At 38.3% G+C, this 19,598-nt stretch overlaps 1 protein-coding gene across 3 annotated transcripts in view; it reads right to left on the bottom strand.

The window, feature by feature from the left end:
• NXPE3 (neurexophilin and PC-esterase domain family member 3) overlaps positions 1–19,598 on the bottom strand; it is a 48,164-nt gene that overhangs the window by 12,237 nt on the left and 16,329 nt on the right. For all 3 annotated transcript variants that reach the window (XM_006936014.5, XM_006936015.5, XM_003991591.6), the window contains 2 exons: positions 13,861–14,615; positions 7,265–7,338 (listed from right to left, as the gene is read on the bottom strand). In XM_006936014.5, the coding sequence (XP_006936076.1) occupies positions 7,265–7,338; positions 13,861–14,615 (829 nt within the window). The remainder of the gene's footprint in view (positions 1–7,264; positions 7,339–13,860; positions 14,616–19,598) is intronic.

The raw sequence follows: 19,598 nt of genomic DNA, 5'->3' as shown, positions 1-19,598 counted from the left end.
ATATACACAATGGAATTCTACGTGGCAATGAGAAAAAATGAAATATGGCCTTTTGTAGCAACGTGGATGGAACTGGACAGTGTGATGCTAAGTGAAATAAGCCATACAGAGAAAGACAGATACCATATGGTTTCACTCTTATGTGGATCCTGAGAAACTTAACAGGAACCCATGGGGGAGGGGAAGGGAAAAAAAAAAAAAAAAAAGAGGTTAGAGTGGGAGAGAGCCAAAGCATAAGAGACTGTTAAAAACTGAGAACAAACTGAGGGTTGATGAGGGGTGGGAGGGAGGGGAGGGTGGGTGATGGGTATTGAGGAGGGTACCTTTTGGGATGAGCACTGGGTGTTGTACGGAAACCAATTTGTCAATAAATTTCATATATAAAAAAAAAAAACTCATAGCTTATAGTTTCCTCCAAAGGGTGTCATCCCATGTCATTCATTAGCCAAAACGAGGACTATTTGGACCACAAATGGGACAAAACAAGAGAAGAGCAGAGAAAAAAAATTCCCTCAACTATCTAGAAAGAGCTGGGTGAGAGGGAGACAGTGTGAATTAAGACTGGGAGGTATGAGTGAGTGCATGTTAGTGCACACGTCCCTTAACTTCATAGCATAGAATTATCTGTAGAAGTGAGAAAAGTAAAAGGCAGGCCACTGGGGAGTATATAGTTCATGAGAGAAAAAACAAGACAAGACAAAGAAAGACAGTCAAACAATTCCTCTCCTCAAGGAACACAATTAGCACCGGAACGCTTGGGTGCCATCTCAGGGAGATGAGAAATGAGGACAGCGTGTGTCGAGCTGTTCAGGTACAACTTGTCAAGCACTGGGACTACAAGAAGTCCTGGCTACACAGCAGTTATTATAGCTTGAGTTTACCCTTGAGTCTCCCCCTGGAAAACCTTGGGAATTTAATTTTTTTCTTTATACTTTAGTCCCCTAAAACCTAAGGATTTTTCGGAGGGAAGCTAAACAGGTACAGGTAGAAATACCTATAGATTAAAAGAATGCTGAAAGGACCTCAGATAATGGCTAGTCCAAATGTCTTTTAAAGGTGAAGAAGGTACATCACAGAGGGACTTGCCGAAGTTTCCCAGGAAGCCGTAGAGCCAGCTAGTGGTAAAGGTGGTCCTGTTTACAAAGGCATACATTTCACTACTGATACAGTGGTGGGGAGCTTCCTACCCCCAAATGATATCAGTCAGTTGGATTTTACATAGCATATGAGCCCTTTGATTTTCTAAGTTAACCAAATAAAATGTATTCTGTACCAAGTATTTTTTCCAACTGAAGGTGGTTGTCTTTAAAATAGCTTTGTCCAGGGGTGCCTGGGTGGTTCAGTCGGTTAAGCATCCGACTCTTGGTTTTGGCTCAGGTCACGATCTCACAGTTCCCTGAGTTCATGCCCTGCTCGGGCTCTGCACTGACAGTACGGAGCTTGCTTGGGATTCTCTCTCTCTTCCCCCCTACTCAAAATAAATAAATAAACTTTTTTTTTTTTTTAAAGTAGCTTTGTCCACTTTGTTGTGATAGCACCTTTCCATTTTCTAAACAACCTCATAGTGAGGTCTCATCCATAAAGTCATTAGTATGGTTTTCATCGAACAACATAAAACACTATTTTATCATTCACTCCACCATTTGGATGCATTTAGAAACTAGAGAGTTGATGAACTCCACTACTGCAGACAAACCCAAACGTTAAGACATCCTCCCCCACACCTCCCAAGCATATTAAGGGATAGCAGAAAAAGGGCTAGACTCGAGTCAGAGGTCCTGGTTTATGTCTGACTCCACGTCTCCAATAGGAGACCCCAGAAATCACTTAAAACTCTCATCTTACTCATCTCCTGTACTCTCAGAGTCTAGTCTAGCATCAGACACAGAGCAGATGTCAAAATGATGACGTATCGGTCTCTGGACCTTGCTTCAATTACCTATAAAATGGGTAAATTATTAGTTACTTTGAAGGGCTGTTGTGAAAGTTCAATACTGTAGTAGTATTAATAGTTTTTAATCATAAAGGGCAACACTGGAATGCTAGAAATATTCTATATGTTCTAAACATTCTATATCTTTGTATGGGTGGCAGTAATTGTATTAGTTTTCTATTGGTGCATGGCAAATCACCACAAACTTAGTAACTTAAAAACAAGAGACATTTAGTATCACATAGTTCTGCCAAGAGTCCAGGGCATGACATAGCTGGGTTCCCTGCTAAGGGTCTCACAGGTTGAAATCAGGTTGACAGCAGGACTGTGTTCCTTTCTGTAGACAAGAGAAATCTGCTTCCAACCCCATTCAATTACTGGCCAGATTCAGTTCCTTGTGGTTATAATACTGAGTTTCTTGTTTCCTTGGTCACTGTCAGCCAGGAAATGCCCTTCAGCTCCTAGAAACTGTCCACATTTCTTGCCACATGGCCTCCTCCATCTTTAGAGCCAGCAACAAAGAATCCCGCTCACATGGAAGCCTTCTCCCACTTTGAATTTCTTCAAGAAGAACTTGGTCCCTATTGAGGGCTTATCCAATTAAGTCAGGTCTGCCCAGGATAGTATCTCTTTTTTTAAAGTCATGGGAGTGATATACTATCACATTTACAGGTCCTTCCCACACTCAAGAGAAAAAGAATTATATAAAGGCATGGATCAGTGGGAGTCATCTTAGAATTCAGCCTACCACAGTTACAGATACAAATGTAAAATTCCATTGTACTATATATTTGCAATCCACGTACTATACTGTACATAAGATACACCTCAAAAGATAAAGAAAAGGGGCGCCTAGGTGGCTCAGTCAGTTGAGTGTCCAACTTTTGATTTCAGCTTTGGTCACAGTCCCAGGGTTGTGGGCTTGAGCCTGGGTCCTGCAACGGTCTCTGTGCTGAGTGTGGAGCCTGCTTGGGATTCTCTCTCTCTCTCTCTCTCTCTCTCTCTCTCTCTCTCTCTCTCTCTCTCTCTCTCTCTCTCTCCTTCTGGCCCGCTCTCCCACTGGCTCTCTTTCTTTCTAAAATATAATTAATTAATTTTTTAAAAAGATAAAGAAAATAGCAAAAGGCTACAAAGATGTTAATGCTTATTCTGTTGCTATTAAATCTAGTTTTATCCCAAACTCTCAGTAAGCTTCTCCCCAAAATATGAACTCTAGTTTAGTTGTTGATGAGGTTAGAAGCCATCAAGGCTTCTATCAGGCTATGATGATCTAGGGACCACAGTACAGGTGCTAATAAAAATTCAGCAGCAATTCTGACACTGGGAAAGCCTGTCAGAAACCAGATACTTATCCCTGATGAGCTATTTTCATCTAATTAAAAGCTATGTTTCTTTGCTTTTGACTGGAATTATACCCATGCATGGGGGAAGACAGGTAATCTCAAACAGTTCAGCAGACTAAATATGCATCTTAGAATAAGTTTAACTTGCAGGAAAATCAATTAACTAATACTTTTTTTTAATGTTGATAGGGAAATAAAACCCTTCAAAATATAGGATTCATAAGTAAAATAATAAAAGTGGAAAGACTATGAACCCTTCCAAGTCTAGGTCAAATAACACACAAATGGGTGTGAAACATGTCAGAGAGTAAGGAAGTGCTTAAGGAAAAAAAATGTGTATACACACACACACACACACACATACATATACACATATATGTATACATACACACACATATATATACACATATATACATATCATAGGTACATATATACGTTAGCATGTCAAAGGGGCATAGGGGCCAAATTGAAAAAGTTCCCAATTGCCAAAATTGGAGCAATTAGAGCAACAAAATAAATAACAGTTGAATTCGGTAATAATCCAAAAAATGAGATAAATAATCATGAGCCATGAGTCTATATGGACATAATTAAATAAATGGGAAAGAAGGGACAACTCTTCCTTACAGAAAAATTCCAATTAATAAATGTCTTAGAAATGAGAGATTAGAAAGTCACCATTAAATACCACCCAAATAATTGCTGCTGACAAGATCTATTAATGAATGCTAAAATTAGTGGGTGAAAGTATAAGCAGAAATAGGATGTTTACATCCTGATGGAATACAGAGACATCCAGGATGTCTTTGTATTAGTTTCCTGTGGCTACTATAACAGATTACCACATATTCAGTGACTTAAAACAACACAAATTTATTCTCTTACAGTTTTGGAGGGAGGCCAGAAATCCAAAATCAGTATCACTGATACCAAATCCAAGGTATCAGTAAGGCCATGCTTTCTCTGGAAGAGCTAGGGAAGAATCTGTTCCCTTTCCTCTTCCACACCTGTATTCTTTGGCTCATGGCCTCTTTCTCCATTTGTTAAGCCAGCAGCATGGCATCTTCAAATTTCTCTCTACTTCCACTGTCACATTGCCTTCTGCTTTTGTATGAAATCTCCCTCTTCCTCCCTCTTAAAAGGACACTTGTGATTGCATTTAGGGCCCACTCAGAATATCCGGATAATCTCTCCCCATCTCTAGACCCTTAGCTTAATCACACATGCAAAATTTCCTTTGCCATCCATATATAGCAACGTTCACCAATTTGAGGGATTAAGATCTGGATATCTCTGGGGGCCATTATTCAGCCTACCACAGTCTCAAAGTATCTCCCCAGGATACAGAGAAGAGAACCCTGACAGACACCACTTTAACCAGGTGATCAAATTTAACATTGTTAACAGAACATATTGACATCATGTACTCCCTTAAAAGGACACAACATCATTTCTGTGCTATTCTTCCAAAAATGCATACTCTCATTCCAATCATTAGAAAACATTTAAAAATCCAAATTTAGAAACATTCTAAAAAATATCTGACCAAAGTTCTTCAAAGTGTAACGGTCAAGATAATGTCACAGAAGTAAGACTAAAGAAACATGATGACTAAATGCAACCTGGGATTCTGCATGGGATTCTAAAACAGAAAAAGGACATTGGTGGAAAAACTCATGAAATCCAAGTAAACTCTACAGCTTAGTTAATGATACTGTACTGATGTTAAAACCTTAGTTTTGGAAGTATTCTGTGGTTATATAAGATGTTAGCATAAGGGGAAGCTGGGTGTAGGCTATACAGGAACTTTATACTATTTTTGTAACTTATTTTAAGTCTAAAATATTCCAAAAACAAAAAATATATATATTAAAAAAGAGAAAGAAAGGAATGAAGGGAGGAACATAGGGAAGGTGGGAGGCATGTGAGCCCTTGGTTTAGGGTCTTTGAGTGCGCCCTGCTGGTCACGAGAGTGAACTGCAGAGAAGTCCTCCAAGGCTGGGTGTCTTTGATGTTATGTAAAGCAATTGCCCTTCTCTTTTCCTTCTAGTAATGTACCTGCTCTGAGGCGGTCTTCTCAAAGCCAAGCTATTCTCCTATTGATTCACGGTTCCTTTCTTCTTCTAAAAATCCATCAAAAGTCTCACTAGTTCCAAAATCTGTCCTCTCTCTAAACAGAACAGTACATCACAAACCCACAAACACTTACTGGCTGAACATCGAGACCTGTCAGGTGCAGGTAAACCATCCAAAACTCCACCCGCTGACCATCCCACTAGACACCCAGGGATGAGGCAGCCACGCCAGAAGACTGGGGCTGGGGCAGAGAAGGATAGAGTATGAGGAGTGCAGGACTAGGGGGAATAGACACGGAGGTTGAGGCCCAGGCAAATAAAAGTATTTCTGTTTATGATGTTTCATATATGAATCTTTTAAAATTAGTAACTCACTGGCTTCAAGTAAATAAAATACAGCTTTCATTAGGAAAAGACTGAGATTTCTTGTGGCACATGATAGTGGAGACCAGAGATATATAGACTGGCAGTATCCTGGCTGTATCTGGGCCACAGACAATAATTTTATTTAGCCCACACAATATTTTAAATGTTTGCAATTGGATGCCAATGTTTTGAAATCTGGAGATATTACATTTAAAGATTAAGGATTAAGACTTCTGATTTCTGTTCATGGAAAAAAGAAACCCTATACATCTGAGCACATTTCTGCACAACAAAGCAGCAAGAGCTGTAGACAGGCTGTGCTTGCACTTAGGTTCTTCCCCCACCATTCACACAAGGCATGCCTATGACTAATACCCACCCTGGCTAGATTCACATGTATTGCACGCCTAGGCCCTATGGCAATAGTGTTTGCCAGTATCTGTGCAGTATCTATCATATATACTGTCATATATGCTTTCAACAGCCAAAAGGGCTTGCCATCTGCATAAGTTTCCTTAATAATATTCATCCTTTCTTTCTAAAAGTCACCGTGGCTAAAACAGAACACATACATTTACTCTATATTGTTTTACTTTTAACAATACCCAATGCCAATGGATCAAAATCACCTGGAAGGTTTGCTAAAACCCAGATTGCTAGGCCCCACGCCCAAGTTTCTGATTCAGTAGCCTGAAGTAAGACCTAAGAATCTGCAATTCTAGCTGATTCTGCTAATGCAGAGATCACACTTTGAGAAAACCAGAGTTCAGTAACATAATGCTTTTGATTTTAAAAATTTCCTTGCTGATTTCATACACGTTTCTTGGATAACTCTAGAGTAGTGATATCCGACAGAATTTCTGCAATGATGGGTACACTACATTCCATATAAAATGCTGCCCAACATGGTAGCCACCAGCCACACATGGCTCCCGAGGATGTGTGACTTAAGAATTAAATTTTAGGGGAGCCTGGGTGGCTCAGTCAGTTAAGTGTCTAACTTTGGCTGAGGTCATGATCTCACAGTTTGTGTGTTCGGGCCCCTCATCGGGCTCTGTACTGACAGCTCAGAGCCTGGAGCCTGCTTCGGATTCTGTGTCTCCCTCTCTCTTTGCCCTTCCCCTGCTTGTGCTCTGGCTCTCTCTCTCTTTCTCTTAGAAATAAATAAACATTAAAAATTTTGTTTAAAAAAAAAGAATTACATTTTAATTTTTAGTTAATTTTAATTAATTTAAATTTAAATAGCCATGTGTGGCTAGTAGCTACCATATCGGACAGTATAGCACCAAAGTCTCTTGAGCAGCCAACCAGAGAGGGGAAGGGGAAGAAGACAACTTTCACAGGAGTATAAATAGCAAAGCCCAAGATTATGCACATAAGGTCTGATTTATTTTAATTAAAAAGCTCTTTTAGTATTTTCAATTGTGCCCAGAAGTAACCATGGCATATTAAAAGGAGGAAAGAAGTTTTCATGACATTAGTGAAACCACAGAGCCTCAACCCATTTAGCAAGAAAAACAACAAATCATCAAGCTCATTCTTTTTACCTTTTATTCTCCTGGGAATCACAGTCACCCAGTCAGGTCCACTGGAGTTGATTGGCATTTTGATATTGACACCACTTTAAAAGGAATAAGAAGAATACAAGTTTAGATTTGAGAACATTTACTTTCTAATATGTATCTTCATTTGCAAATTAAAATAACAGGATTTCACAGAACCTTAAGATGAAATATTCTTATAAATGCTACTCAACACAATCAATTAATAAACCAGGTCTCTTAAAATAAGCAGGTTATGTGGATATATAAAGTGAATAGAAATTAAATAGGTTGTTAATTTTTCACCACATAGCCCTGAGAGTATAATCTCTAAAATGACAAATTCTGGTTTAAATTCTTTATTCCCCTTGGACTCGGAGAATGGCTCACACTGATGAGAATGTCCATTCTGTCACTATCTAATTTTCATATTATAAATCTATGTAGCATTAAATCACAGGTCAGATTCCTTAGGCCTTGCCCAGAACAGAGATGTGTCCTACTAGAGACACTTGTCCCCAGATATGTGCTCTTTCAGGACTTTGTTCACCATTGGTATGGCCCTGTAGTGTCTCTTTCTAAAACATACTCCTCAGTGACACAGATTGTGTTTCACTCACCTTTTGTCTCCAGCACTTAGCACAGGCCCTGAGCTAGAGTCCATGCTTGGACAATATTAGATGGAGGGCTGTGTGAAAAAGTGGGAGAGTGTGGAGTCCAGGGAAAAAGTACTGGAAATTTGGTATAACTATGCCAGAAACTGGGTCACAACAATTACCTCTTACACTTAGGCCAAAAACAAACAAAAAAATAAAATGCTAACTTTCCAAATTCTTGATATGTGAACTTGAATCACAATATTTTGTTTTATCAAAAATCAGTTCAAAAGAGATATGTTCTTAAATAATTCTTAAGCTTCTAAATGAACAAAGGAAAAAAAAGAAAGAGACCAAAAAACAGATAGTACAAAAAACTATGGAGAACTGATGGTCACCAGAGGGAAGGTGGGCAGGGAGATGAGTGAAATCGGTAAAGAAGATTAAAGAGTACACTTCTATTGATTAGCACTGAGTAATATATGGAACTGTTGAATCACAATCAATATTATACACCTGACACTAATATAACACTGTATGTTAACCACACTGGAATTAAATTTTTTTAATAAAATAAAAATATAATTTTTAAGCTTCTACTATGGGCCCGGCACTGTCCTAGATGTCAGGGATGTAACAATAAACAAGACACACAGCATCTCCTCCTTCAGGGAAATGACATTCTAATGGGGAGACAAGAAACAAGGAAGGCAGTGCAGCTGACCTTGAACAACATGTTTTGTTTTTTTTTGTTGTTGTTGTTTTTTGTTTTTTGCTGCCTACAAGAGGATCATTTCTTTTTTTCAAACATTTTGGAAGTTTGCAGCCATTATTTCTTTATTTTTTTCTTAAACTAACATTCAATCTTTATTATACACACACACACACGTATGTGTATATATATATTATACACACACACACGTATGTGTATTATATATATATAATTTATTTAATTCTTTCTCATTGCCAAGTAATATTCCGTTGTATATATAAACCACATCTTCTTTATCCATTTGTCAGTTGATGGACATTTAGGCTCTTTCCATAATTTGGCTATTGTTGAAAGTGCTGCTATAAACATTGGGGTACAAGTGCCCCTATGCATCAGTACTCCTGTATCCCTTGGGTAAATTCCTAGCAGTGTTGTTGCTGGGTTATAAGGTAGATCTATTTTTAATTTTTTGAGGAACCTCCACACTGTTTTCCAGAATGGCTGCACCAGTTTGCATTCCCACCAACAGTGCAAGAGGGTTCCCTTTCTCCACATCCTCGCCAGCATCTATAGTCTCCTGATTTGTTCATTTTAGCCACTCTGACTGGCATGAGGTGGTATCTCAGTGTGGTTTTGATTTGTATTTCCCTGATGAGGAGTAATGTTGAGCATCTTTTCATTTCATGTGCCTGTTGGTCATCTGGTTGTCTTCTTTAGAAAGTGTCTATTCATGTCTTCTGCCCATTTCTTCACTGGATTATTTGTTTTTCAGGTGGGGAGTTTGGTGAGTTCTTTATAGATTTTGGATACTAGCCCTTTGTCCGATATGTCATTTGCAAATATCTTTTCCCATTCCGTCGGTTGCCTTTTAGTTTTGCTGATTGTTTCCTTTGCAGTGCAGAGGCTTTTTATCTTCACAAGAACCCGATAGTTCATTTTTGCTTTTAATTCCCTTGCCTTTGGAGATGTGTCAAGTAAGAAATTGCTATGGCTGAGGTCAGAGAGGTTTTTTCCTGCTTTCTCCTCTACGGTTTTGATGGTTTCCTGTCTCACATTCAGGTCCTTCATCTATTTTGAGTTTATCTTTGTGAATGGTGTAAGAAAATGGTCTGGTTTCATTCTTCTGCATGTTGCTGTCCAGTTCTCACAGCACCATTTGTTAAAGAGGCTATTTTTTTTCCATTCTTTCCTGCTTTGGATATTCTTTCCTGCTTTGTCAAAGATTAGTTTGCCATACATTTGTGGGTCCAATTCTGGAATCTCTATTTTATTCCATTGGTTCTATGTGTCTGTTTTTGTGCCAATACCATACTGTCTTGATGATTACAGCTTTGTAGTAGAGGCTAAAGTCTGGGATTGTGATGCCTCCTGCTTTGGTTTTCTTCTTCAATATTACTTTGACTATTCAAGGTCTTTTGTGTGAACAACATGGCTTTGAACTGTGCAGCTCCACTTATGCATGGATTTTTTCAATAAATGCAGTACAGTCCTGTAAATGTATTTTCTGTTCCTAATGATTTTCTTAACATTTTCTTTTCTCTAGCCTACTTTACTATAAGACTACAGTATATATAATACATACAGCATACAAAATATGTGTTAATCAACTGTTCTTATCAGTAAAGGTTCTGGTCAATGGTAGAATATTAGTAAAGTCTTTGGGAAGTCAAAAGTTATAGCAGATTTTTGACTGTGCAGGTGGTTGGCACGTCTAAATCCTGAGACTTTTAAGGGTCAACTGTATGTTTAGAAAATAGTTTAAATAAGTTACATTTAGGAGAGAACATGACTTTTAAAACAGCACAAATAAACTGCTTTCGTGGGAGAGCTTTAAGATAAGGAAAAGAAGAAAATTTGCCCTTTGTAATTTTCCTGTAAAAATGTTTAACCTCAATCTGGTCATGTAGAAACAATAAGGCAGCAAATCCAAATTAAGGGACATCTACAAAGCAGTGACATCAAAACCTTAATGTTGTGAAAAACATGCTAGAGGAGGCGCCTGGGTGGCTCGGTCAGTTGAGTGTCCGGCTCTTGGTTTTGGCTCAGGTCATGATCTCTTCATGAGTTTGAGACCCACATCTGGCTCTGCAATAGCAGGGTGGAGCCTGCTTGGGATTCTCTCTCTTTCCCTCTCTCTCTGCTCCTCCCCTGCTCACACTGTCTCTGTCTCTCTCAAAATAAATAAACAAAAAATCAATCAAACAAACAAAAAAACACAAGCTAGAAACCTCATCCAAATTAAAGATTAAAGAGATAACTGAGGGTGCCTGAGTAGCTCAGTCAGTTGGTTAAGCGTCTAACTTTGGCTCAGGGCACAATCTCACATTTTGTGAGTTCGAGCCCCGCATGGGGCTCTCTGCTGTCAGCACAGAGCCCCCTTCAGATCCTCTGTCCCCCCCTCTCTCTGTCCGTCTCCTGTTTGTGTTCTCTCTCTGTCTCTCCCAAAATAAATAAATAAAATTTAAAAGAAAGGATAACTAAACACATTGTAAGAAATCATAGGTTAGATTAGTTAAAATAAAAATGACAGCTATAAAGGACATTATTGGGACAATCAGAGAAACTTGAGTATGGACTGTATATTCAATGATAGTATTGTATTAATGATAAATGCCCCAAGTGTGATAAATATGTTACAGTTATATGTTGGAGAAAGTTCATGTGCCAGGAGATGCATACCCATGAGGTGCAACACCATGTTGTCTGCAACTTACTCTCAAATTCTCTGGGAAGGGGGATAATTATACATCAACAGACATATATATAAACACACATACAAAGAGAAAGAGAGAGAAAGCAAATGTGGCAAAACATTAACAATGGTGAATCTAAGTTAAAGCTATATGGATGTTCATTTTTATTATTCTTGCAGTGTTTCTAATGATTTGAAAGTTTTTTTAAGCACAAAGTTAGAAAAAAGAAAATATGAAATGATGCTAAAATATATGGGAAGCTTTTCATGTGAGAACCTCATTTTTTCAAAAAGCCTTTCTTTATATTAATAGAATCTTTTAAGCAAAGTACTGTTGTTCTTTCTAAAACCAACATTTTTTAGGAGTAAAGAACAAAGATTAGATCACCTTAATTGTCCAACTGTTATTTAGAGAACCAAAGACCAAAGCTAAGCTTAATCCTTTCTGAATTAAGCAATGCTATGAGCCACCAAGGAAAAAAGGTAAAAATGGGTATCAGCTTAACATATTCAGACCATGAGCTCAAAAAAGCATACCCAAGGACACCTCAAAAAATCAATTTCAATCTTCTTCTTTTTAGTTAGCTGATGTAAAATTTCAGAATTCTAATAAACAATGCAAGAAAAAAAATCAGTAGCAGAACTATCAGATGTTTGATTCCCAAAAATGTTACCTCAAGCAACATCTTATCAGCGAACTTCTAGGTAAGTAGAATTTCTTAATGATTCTACTACAAAGTGCCATCAGTCAGCCTCATCCAGGATGTGCAAGTAAGGACAGAGACATAATTATTTCATCCTTCACGATTCACAGGTGTTTTCTGGTTTTAATGGTAGGATTTAGTGTCAGGAATATTCTTAAATTTTACACTTACTCTCAAATTTTTCTCCCACTTTTTTCCCCATGGAATTTCAGTAAGTTATAAGCTGTGCTTCCTCTTTTTTGCTAAGCCACTAAGGAGACTGACAACACAACCCTAAAGGGGAGGAACTGAGCAGTCTTCACACATAGGCAAAAAGTACACAGACCTGAAATCATCTGCTCACCGTCATTGATAAATAACGTGTCTGAAATTGAACCCAGGATTAAAACTAAAGCTAAAGTCCTTGTATACTCAGCCACACAACAAACTAGACAGTTTTCTGAAGAACGTACAGTAAATACATTGAATAGTGCTCCCTCTGCTGGCATCTAAGAGCATCCCTCTAAAAGCATGGCATCAGTCCAGCAAACATGTATTTAAAACCGATACGACCAAAAGCAGACTCCAGAAATGAAAAATCAGAGCTTTGTTTGAGAAGCTCCTACATACGTTATAGTAGGAACATTTCCCTCACTGAGTAAGAAGTGGGCATAAAACATAAAATTTTTACAGTTGCCCAGAGGTACTCAACAAAACTACCTCTCCACCAAGGAGTATTTTTAAGTATTTATTTCAATAAAAAAATAAAAGGCATTTTTACATTCTGTCAAGTAATTGGACTTTTTGGCCATATGGCTTTTATGATTTTTTTCCTTAGGCATGCTATTTTACTTCAGAACTGTACGAAATGTTGAAGAAAACATTTAATCCATACTGACCCCATACATTCCACTCTGCACATTATTCCGCATTTTCCGCTGAAAAAGTTTTACACTTATGTTCCCCAAGAGAAATTTGTACACAATAATGCAAAAATTTCCCTAACTGTTAATTTAAAAAACATAGTTTGCCGTGATATTCCTGGTTTCCCATGTTTATCGTTAAGTCAACCCAGCAATGTTGTCATATTCATAGTCCTTTTCCTATCAGTATATGATTTTAACAACTGATAATATGTCACTTAAAAATGTTTTTAAAGTTTATTTATTTATTTTGAGAGAGACAGAGAGAAAGCCCAAGCAGGGGAGAGACAGGAAAGAGAGAATCCCAAGCAGGCTCTGCACCGTCAGCACAGAGCCCAAAGCAGGGCTCAATCTCACAAACCGTGAGATCATGACCTGAGATGAAACCAAGAGTAGGCTGCTTAACTGACTGAGCCACCTAGGTGCTCCTGAAATTTTTTTAGCTTATTAGACATGAAGATAAAACAGTGTCCTGACTACAAGACCTCTTGTCACCCTGTTCTTGGGTGATGTTTTTCATCTGTTCTGTGAATAAGTGATCTTTCTTATATAGTTATCCATGTGCTATGTAGTTCTGAAGTAAAACATAAATCTGAGGGTAAAAGGTTTTTAATTTGAACTAGAAGAAGCTCTAAGCTTCACTTTCTAAAAACTATTCACAAGGGGGCACTGGCTGGCTCAGTCACTGGAGCATGCAACTCTGGATCTTGGGGTTGTGGGTTTGAGCCCCACGTTGGGTGTACAGATCCCTTAAACATTTTTAAAAATCTAAAAATACTTTAAAATAAATAAATAAAAATAAAAACTATTCACAAAATATAAATATGTATTTATTTTCCTATTCGCTACTTCTCCCAAATAGGGCCAACTTCAGAAAGTTATATGAAGCAAATAACCAAAACAAGAAAGTCTTCTAAATGGGATGATGTCACCTAATTGAGACAAAAACAGTGGAAAAGGACCTTAAAATTATCCCCTGGAACAAGAAACACCTACCTCTGGAAGAAAGCGGTCTCTGCAGCAGTTAGGAGGCCCTTCAGGTATCCACCTTTGAAATGGTTAATTCTGCTACTGCAAGGGAGCTTCTTTGGTTTGAAGCAGAACCAGGGCTCTCCAGTGTAGACATCTGTAAAGTTACACAGGGGAAGACTCCCAGGAAGACACACATTGCACTCAGTGGTTTCAGAAATTCTTCCTGAACGGAAGAGACTCTTGAAATAGACTCTGTGTGGTTTCTCTTCCTGCAGGCGCTGAAGAACTCTGATCCCCTCAGTGGGGTGGACCAGAGATATGGACACTTTAACTTTGCCTGGCCAGAGCAGAGTAAAGAAGACCTTGTAAAACCCATTCTGGTAGTCTACCACTCTTCCCACAGCCCCTGCCTGCAGCTTAGGGGAGTGGATCCTGGCCTGCAGGTAGTCTCCACCATACTTCTTGGGCTTTCTTTGAAAATCCTGCACATGAACCAGCACTTCTAGCTGGCTTCCCACCTTGAAGAAGGCTGCGGAGTTCAAGATAACAAAGTAGCTGGAAGAAGGGTCAGTGCTCTTCACAAAGGGGACTGGACCCACATCAGGCACCTGCCACTGTAAGGCAGCCAGCAGGGAGTCCTCCTCCGTGCGCTCCCGGCTGGACAGAGTCTGATGCTCATAGCCACAGTAAGGATTCCGGCTAATTCTTGTCATCTGGGAGGAAACAAACTGTCCACTGCTGTCGATGAATGTGGCTGAAACAGTCTCATGGTCCAAGTACTGAAGACGGAAACATAAAAACAGAAACCACAGCTATAATAAATTTCCTTATATCAGCCAAATATATCTCTGCTTCAGTTTAATTTTAATAAAACTACTTGGTATGACATTGTCTCAAAACCCAGAGCTTACTAGTTTAACAGGGCTATCTTATTATAACACAGTGACATCAGGATGAGGAATAAAGTCATAAAGAGATCTCCACACTGTGGATCTCACCTCTGGGAGCTCAATCAAGTTCCTGTAATAAATATCAGACTTCCAGCAAAACAAGAAGAAAAGGAATCATTTTGAAACATAATAGAGCATTCTGTTCTTCTTAACAAGGCCTGCCCCCAAGAGAAACTATTTTACCAGAGCCTAATCTATTGGGGTTTTATCAGAACTTAACCAAACTGGGGTAGGGAACATACCCAGCCCCAGCCCATTCTAACCATCTATCCAACTTAAAGAGTGTTGGGGGAGGACTGAGAAGCACTTTTGAAGTTCACAGCCCCATACCAAAGGCTCCCTAAAGGACTGAGAGTCACTCATAGGACTATAAATCGCTTCACCTCCCTCACACCTCACCACTAAAAACTTATTTATCAGAGTTTCCTTTACCCAGTACATCATGTCCAGCTTTCAACAAAAAATTGTAAGACATACTAAAAGACAAAACACATAGTTTGAAAACACAAATAAGGCATCAGAACCAGACTCAGCTATGGCAGAGTTGTTGGAATAATCAGACCAGTAATTTAAAACAAGTATGATTATTTGACAATAAATTATATACAAAAAATTTTAAATAAAAAAATAAAACAAGTATAATTAATATCTATAAGGCCTCTAAGGGAAAAAGCAGACAACATGAAAGAACAGATAGGCACTGTAAAGACAGAGATAGAAACTCCCAGAAAGAATCAAAAAGAAATGGCAGACAGCTGAGAGGTTAGAGGGGGAGAGAGCCAAAGCATAAGAGACTGTTAAAATACTCTGTATAACGCTATAATGATGGAAGTTATCATTACACATTTGTCTAAACCTGTAGAATATACAAAACCAACAGAGAATCCTAAGGTAAACTATGGACCTTGGGTGATGATATGTCAAGGTAGGTTTATCCTTGGTTAAAAAAATGTACCATTCTGGGGCACCTGGGGGGCCCAGTCAGTTAAGCACCTGACTCTTAATTTTGACTCAGGTGATGATCTCCCGGTTGGTAAGATCCACCCCTCACTGACAGCGTGTGGAACATGCTTGGCTTCCTCCCTCTCCTCTCTCTCTCTCTCTCTCGCTCTCTCTCTCTCTCTCTGCCCTCTTTCTCTCTACATAAATAAATAAATAAATAAATAAATAAATAAATAAATAAATAAAACAAACAAACAAACAAACAAACTTAAAAAACAAAATGTTTACTGTTCTGGTGAGTGACATAATAATGGGAGAGGCTCAACAATAGCCAAATTATGGAAAGAGCCTAAATGTCCACCAACTGATGAATGGATAAAGAAATTGTGGTTTCTATACACAATGGAGTACTACGTGGCAATGAGAAAGAATGAAATATGGCCTTCTGTAGCAACGTGGATGGAACTGGAGAGTGTGATGCTAAGTGAAATAAGCCATACAGAGAAAGACAGATACCATATGGTTTCACTCTTATGTGGATCCTGAGAAATTTAACAGAAACCCATGGGGGAGGGGAAGGGGAAAAAAAAAAAAAAGAGGTTAGAGTGGGAGAGAGCCAAAGCATAAGAGACTGTTAAAAACTGAGAACAAACTGAGGGTTGATGGGGGGTGGGAGGGAGGAGAGGGTGGGTGATGGGTATTGAGGAGGGCACCTTTTGGGATGAGCACTGGGTGTTGTATGCAAACCAATTTGACAATAAATTTCATATACTGAAAAAAAAATAATAATGGGAGAGGCTAAGCATGTAAAGGGGTGAAGAGTATGTGGGAAATCTCTGTCATCTTCCTACAATGTAAGCCCTGACAATCATTTCTTTCTATTTTGTCATGCAAGTGCCTGACTTCAATTCCACTTCAAAGACAGCTATCTCAGTAAAACACACTGGCAGTCAAATGACTAGATAAAGAGCCAGGCTACCACCTCCCACACAAGGCTCCTTTGCTTTAGAGATCTTGGTTGATTTAGATAACTGACCATTCCCTGTGCTTTAAATTCCCACTCTTATGTTTTAAATTCACCAATAAAGAATGAACCTGTGAAACCCCATGCCCCTACCCATGGACCCCAAAAACAGCAGAACCCCAAGCCCACACTCTTTTCTTTCTCTACCCATGACCTCACTGTGTGACCCCAGGTGTGTTGTATACCCTCCAGGACCCATGAATAATAAAACCTGTTGTTTTTCAAAGTGTCCTGCTGGCAGTCTTAATAAGAACCATGAGGACCAGTCCAGAACAGTGGTAATCAAGAGGCTGAAACTAACAGAAAAACATTTCTGGTCAATTTTGCTTTAAACCTGCCAGAGACTCATTTTAGACCTAAAGACACCTGCAGATTAAAAGTAAGGGGGTGGAGAAACACCTATCATGCAAATGGGTGTCAAAAGAATAGAAAATCCAGTCCTAGTAGCAATACTTATATTGGACAAACCAGACTTTTTTGTTCTTGTATTGTTTTTATATTGCTTTGGTACAGGGTAGTGTTCCCTCTATTCCATTATTCATAAGATTTTGATAAAGATTTCCATTAATTACTATTGTTTTTAATGATTGGTAGATTTCACCAATGAAACCAGGTGGTCTTGAACTTTTCAGTGCTGGGAGATTTTTTTTATTCCTAATTCAACCTCCATTTTTGTTATTGGTCTAAGAAGATTTCCCACCTCTTGGATTCAAGATTCATGATTCAATCTTCGTAACTTCCACATTTTTTAGGAATTATCTGGAGTTTTCTAAGTTATCTGATTTTTTAGTTTATAATTGTTTATAGTAATCTGTTATCACACTACTGATTTCTGTGGTTATCTGTTGTATTGTTTTCTCTTCCATTTCTCATTTTGGTTTTTGAGTCCTCTTTTTTCTTAGCTAATGTAATTAAGAAAATTGCCAACTTTGTTCATTTTTTGGAAAAATTGGTCATTACTTTCGATGTTATTATTTATTCTGGTCTCTTATTTATTCCTGATTTTTCTTTATTATTTCCTTCCTCTACTAAATTTCAGCTAAGTTTCTTTTTTCTAGTTCCTTGTGGTATAATGTTGTTTATTTCAAATTTTTTTCCTAATATGAGCATTTATAGCATAAAATTCACTCATCTGCTTTTGCTGCATCCTACAGGTTTTGGAAGGTTGTGTTTTTTTTCCTTTTGTTTCGAGACATATTTTGATTTGCCATTTAATTTCTTGTTGGGCCAATTGCTTGTGCAGTAGCGTGTTAATAATTACATATTAAAATTTAGTATTTACGTTGTAGATTTTGGGGGGTTGCTTAGGTGGCTCAGTTGATTAAGCATCTGACTTTGGCTCAGGTCATGATCTCGCAGTTTGTGGGTTCAAGCCCCACGTCCGACTCTGCTGACAGCTCAGAGCCTGGAGCCTACCTCAGATTCTGTTTCTCCCTCCCTCTCTGCCCCTCCCCCACTCACATTCTGTCTTTCTCTCTCTCTGTCTCTCTCTGTCTCTCTCAAAAATAAACATTAAAAAAAAGAAGAAATACATTGTAGATTTTTCAGCTTTGTTTCATTATTAATCTTTAGTTTGTACCACTGTGGTTGGAAAATATACTTGGTATGATTTTAGTCTTCTTAAAATTGTAATGTTTGTTATGTCTCTTTTTATGTTATTTAACCAGAGGATTCTTCTGTGTGTGTACTTGAAGAAAATGTTATTCTATTTTTCTTGGATGGAATGTTTTATATATATCTTTTAGAGCCATGTATTCTAAAATATGCTTCAAGTAAAAATGTTCTTGTGGAAAAAAATAACTTTAAGAGGCTACTCATTTAAAATAAAGTATATCAGGGGCATCCGGGTGGCTCAGTCAGTTAAGTGTCCTATTCTTGATCTCAGCTCAGGTCTTGATCTCAGGGTTGTAAGTTCAAGCCCTGCATTGGCTCTGTGCTGAGCATGAAGCCTATTTGATAAATAAAATAAAATAAAATAGACAAAACAAAACAAGACAAAATAAAGCATATCAGAGGGGAGATGGGTGAGAGCGTAGGTGAAGCAAGTGAAAGGGATTAAGAGAACATTTATGATGATGAGTTCTGAGTAATGATGTATAGAATTGTTGAATCACTATGTTGTACACATAATATAACTAATACACTAATTAAAACTAGTATAACACCGTATGCCAGCTATACTAAATTAAAATTTAAAAATAATAAAAAAAATTCTGCTTTAAACATAAAAGTTCTCTTAAAAAAGTCTTCAGGGGACACTTGGCTGGCTCAATGTAGAGCCTCAAGCTCCCCACCTATGCCAAACAAACTCCTCAAGCTCCCCACCTATGCCAAAACACTTCAAAATCTTATACACGGCAGGGGCACCTGGGTGATTCAGTCAGTTAAATGTTCTACTCTTGACTTTGGCTCAGGTCATGATCTCACAATTCGTGGGATCAAGCCCCATATCAGGCTCTAGGGTTCTCTCACTCTTTCTCTCTCTCTCTGTCCCTTCCTGCGTGTGCTCTCTCTCTCTCTCTCTCAAAATAAATAAACAATAAAAATAACTTATACATGGTAAAAAATAATCCCATACAAGGTAAAAATAACCCCAAAATATATAAGGGATTTTTAATCCTTTAGAGTTCTCAGACTCTGTATTTTTTTCCCTTTCATTCTACACTTACATACAGACATTTTCAGTTGAAAAGATTTCATTAGGAGCCTTTATTTTAAAGGAGAACATGGTAGGGGGGTACCTGGGTGGCTCAGTCAGTTGAGCATCCAACTTCAGCTCAGGGCATGATCTGGTGGTTCGTGAGTTCGAGCCCATGTGTTTGAGCCCTGTGTCAGGCTCTGTGCCG

The sequence above is a fragment of the Felis catus genome, chromosome C2 (genome assembly GCF_018350175.1).
Source record: "Felis catus isolate Fca126 chromosome C2, F.catus_Fca126_mat1.0, whole genome shotgun sequence".
In the NCBI taxonomy this organism is placed as follows: Eukaryota; Metazoa; Chordata; class Mammalia; order Carnivora; family Felidae; genus Felis; species Felis catus.
Note: the sequence above shows the minus strand (reverse complement) of the source record. Positions and strands in the feature narration are given on the sequence as shown.